Source organism: Geospiza fortis, unplaced genomic scaffold (genome assembly GCF_000277835.1).
Source record: "Geospiza fortis unplaced genomic scaffold, GeoFor_1.0 scaffold41, whole genome shotgun sequence".
NCBI classification, from domain to species: domain Eukaryota; kingdom Metazoa; phylum Chordata; class Aves; order Passeriformes; family Thraupidae; genus Geospiza; species Geospiza fortis.
The window spans coordinates 17,027,142-17,030,199 of NW_005054299.1; the positions used below are offsets into that span (position 1 = coordinate 17,027,142).

At 42.1% G+C, this 3,058-nt stretch overlaps 1 protein-coding gene across 1 annotated transcript in view; it reads left to right on the top strand.

Moving 5' to 3' along the window:
- FEZ2 (fasciculation and elongation protein zeta 2) overlaps window positions 1-3,058 on the top strand; it is a 27,105-nt gene that overhangs the window by 534 nt on the left and 23,513 nt on the right. Inside the window, exon 2 of the mRNA XM_005416242.3 lies at window positions 1,484-1,592. Within this exon, the coding sequence (XP_005416299.2) occupies window positions 1,484-1,592 (109 nt within the window). The remainder of the gene's footprint in view (window positions 1-1,483; window positions 1,593-3,058) is intronic.

Below are 3,058 nucleotides of genomic sequence, written 5' to 3' on the forward strand. Positions count from 1 at the left end.
CCGGCCCGGCCTGAAGGCACAGGGGGGCCGCCAGCCCTGCCCTGCGAGAGCGCTGCCCCGGGGCCTTGCGGAGCCCAGCAGGGCTTGTAGGCTGCGGGAGCGGAGCCTTTCCCCGGCCCGGGGCTGCAGCTGGGAGCGCCGGGCCTCGGCAAGGGGGCGCGTTCGGCCGCCGCGGCGCGGATTTGACGGGGGGCCCTCCGGCTTTATCCCCCTGACTGCCAGGGAAGCGTGTGAGCATCCCAGAGCTTCTTACCCCGCCGAGCTAGCGAGAAGTACTTTTTCTGAAGTGCAGTGACCGTAGTTAGTATTTGTTTAGCTTCTTGCAAAGTGTCCGCTGTCTCACTGACTGAATTTAAACATGGAAAGTGCAGAAAGCAGGTGAAGAGCAAAATTGCAGCTGCAACTGCAATAATTCTTCGGAGTTTTTCCCCCGGAGGAATAGAGCCTTTCTGGGCCATGCTGCTGTACTGTTTTTAACATTATTTTACGAATGCTTCTATTTCCTCTTTTATAGTGAATTTAGTCAGCTTATCTTCATTAAAAATACCGCTGCCTTACTTAAAGGTAACTCAGCTGTCTCTCTGTTCTTCTAAGAGAAGAATAAAAAAAAAGCCTGTTAGCAAAATACTCGATCCGTGGTGCAGACAGTGAGGTAAGTTCAGTGAACCATGAATCACGCTGGGCAGTGATGAGGCTCTGTCTGCCCCTCTGTGTCTGCTTCGGCCTTTCCTCTGACCTCCTGTGAGCCTTAGCTAGGCAACCATTCCAAACATCCACCCACAGCACAGCGCCTGGAGGCAGGGCCCGGCTGGGGACTGGAGGAAGCAGCCGGCTCCCGGGGCTGCTGTGGTTAAAGACTGAGCTGCTTCACCAGCCTAGGTCTGCGTGTGCGAGCCTCAGGTCTGCACAGGCCAGCCTCCAGGACAGCCAGAGAGGATACACACTCTGGAAACAGTAAAGACTGTATCTAGGACAAGAGTGGTAGGCTGAGCTCTCCTAGAAAAAAAACTAATTCTTCCAAAATTTTAGTCTGAGCTGTGCGTTTTCATTATTCTGTGATAAATGGAAAGGAAAAAAAGAAAAGCTTTGGCTCTGAATTTGCTACTCAGCCTCTGCTAAACAACATTAGGAATGTAATTTATAGCTCAGCTCAAATTTCATTGACGGAAAGGCTCACCCACCCCCAGAAAAGATTTTGAGTGTAGTTACATAATTAGTATAGAAGCTGTGTCTTCATTTATTGGTTTGTTTCATTCCTATGCATACATTGTTGCTTTAAACGGGAAGTAACTTACATTTATCAAAAACATTTTCTCATATCTTTAAAACACTAAAAATATTTTCAGTAACTTGCAGTTGAATATTTAGGGAGGAAAATAGAGTTACTGATAGAGGTATATGATCATTAGGAATATGGTTATTGCTGATTCAGTTGCTTCTTGTTTTGAGGTCTGCATTTTTGTTCCTTTATTCTTTTCTTCAGGATTTGGAATGCCTTGACTGATAATTATGGTAATGTGATGCCAGTTGACTGGAAATCTTCCCACACCAGAGCTTTGCACTTGCCAACACTGAATCTTTCAGAAAAAGGGGTAAGTTCTGATCAGCAGAAGTACCCTCTATGGATCTTTGGTACTCAGCAGGGAAGTAAAACTGTTTGCATTTGTATAAAAGAATGTTGTTTTTAAGTAGCTGAAAATATTTGTAGTACTTGCCATTATATATGAGAGCTTTTCAAAAATCAAACAACCATTGATGTATGTTTGTATCACCCTGGGCTGGAATAATTCAGGGTTAGTTTTAGATGACTCTTCATTAGAGCCAGAGCATGACAGAAAAAAAATGTAAAATGAGATAGTGTTTCACATAAAATCTTCCTGCTGTATGATTCATGTTGAACACTGGTCTGGGTAAAGGAGGAAAAGAGGCAGGAGTACACTGATTCAGTAAATCCAGTGAGGACTTTACAAAGTTCATCTAATTCCACAGTCAGATGGCTTCTTTAACAAGAAAGGTGGCCCAGGAGACACTGAAGTGCAAGAGCTTGTTTTGTTTTCCTTATTTAAGAGTTAGAAGAGTTCTCTGGGGCGGGAACAGGGAATTAAGAGCTTCAGAGAGGTTTATAGAAAGGGTTGTCCTCTGATGATCTTAAAAGTGGATTAAAACACTTGGTGAAGAAAAGCTGGGAGGAATTCCCATCTCACAGGTTTTCTGAGGAAACTAGTGGCTTATCTTTTAAACATAGTGAAGTTCAGTTATGTTGTAAAAATATCCGAGTGTGTAACCTGAGAATTGGGTAATGCTTTGGCTTCTGCCAAAGATAGTTGATTATCTTTAGATAATCAACAGATGCTTTTTACTGTGACAGGAGCAAAGATTGTTCTGCTGCAGAGGATACTTTGGGGTTCAGTAGAGGAAGGTTCAAATTTGGAACTAATTTTCTTGATTTCAGTGTCATGGTTATCCCTTGAATTTGACTTGTGTTTCTTCTAATTTTTATTGAGTCCTTGTTCAGATTTATAAATGTTTTTAGAGTAATTAAATTCTTACAGTTTAACTAAAAATACAACCCTGCCATGCTGTGACCTTGTGTAAGGGAAAAATAGACTGGAAGACTAATGGATTTATTGATAAGAAACTAAGTATAGAACATAAGAAAATGTTTAGTATAGTTTTTAGTTACTTGGAGGAAATTATGAAGAAAGTACATAAAAAAGTGTAAAGTGGTGTTGCTGGATTAGAAAAAATCTTGGGTATGTTGCCAGTAGAGAGAAAACCAGTTCATGGATTAAATGTATCGGAAGTTTTTTCAGCTTTCACTCCACATGGAGTGCCTTCTGATGTGTAAAGGCTGTGGGGAGTGTTTGACATACTTTTCTTCTGCTGCTTTGTGTTCAGCTGCATTGCTGAATATGTGACAGCACATATGGACCAGCTAGTATCTTGTTTTATCTTCCTTACAATGAAAACTAACAGCTAAGCAACACTTCCCTGATGAGTTTGAAACTAATAATATGCTACCAAAATTGTGCAGAAAGCATTTCTCCTCCTGTTTTAG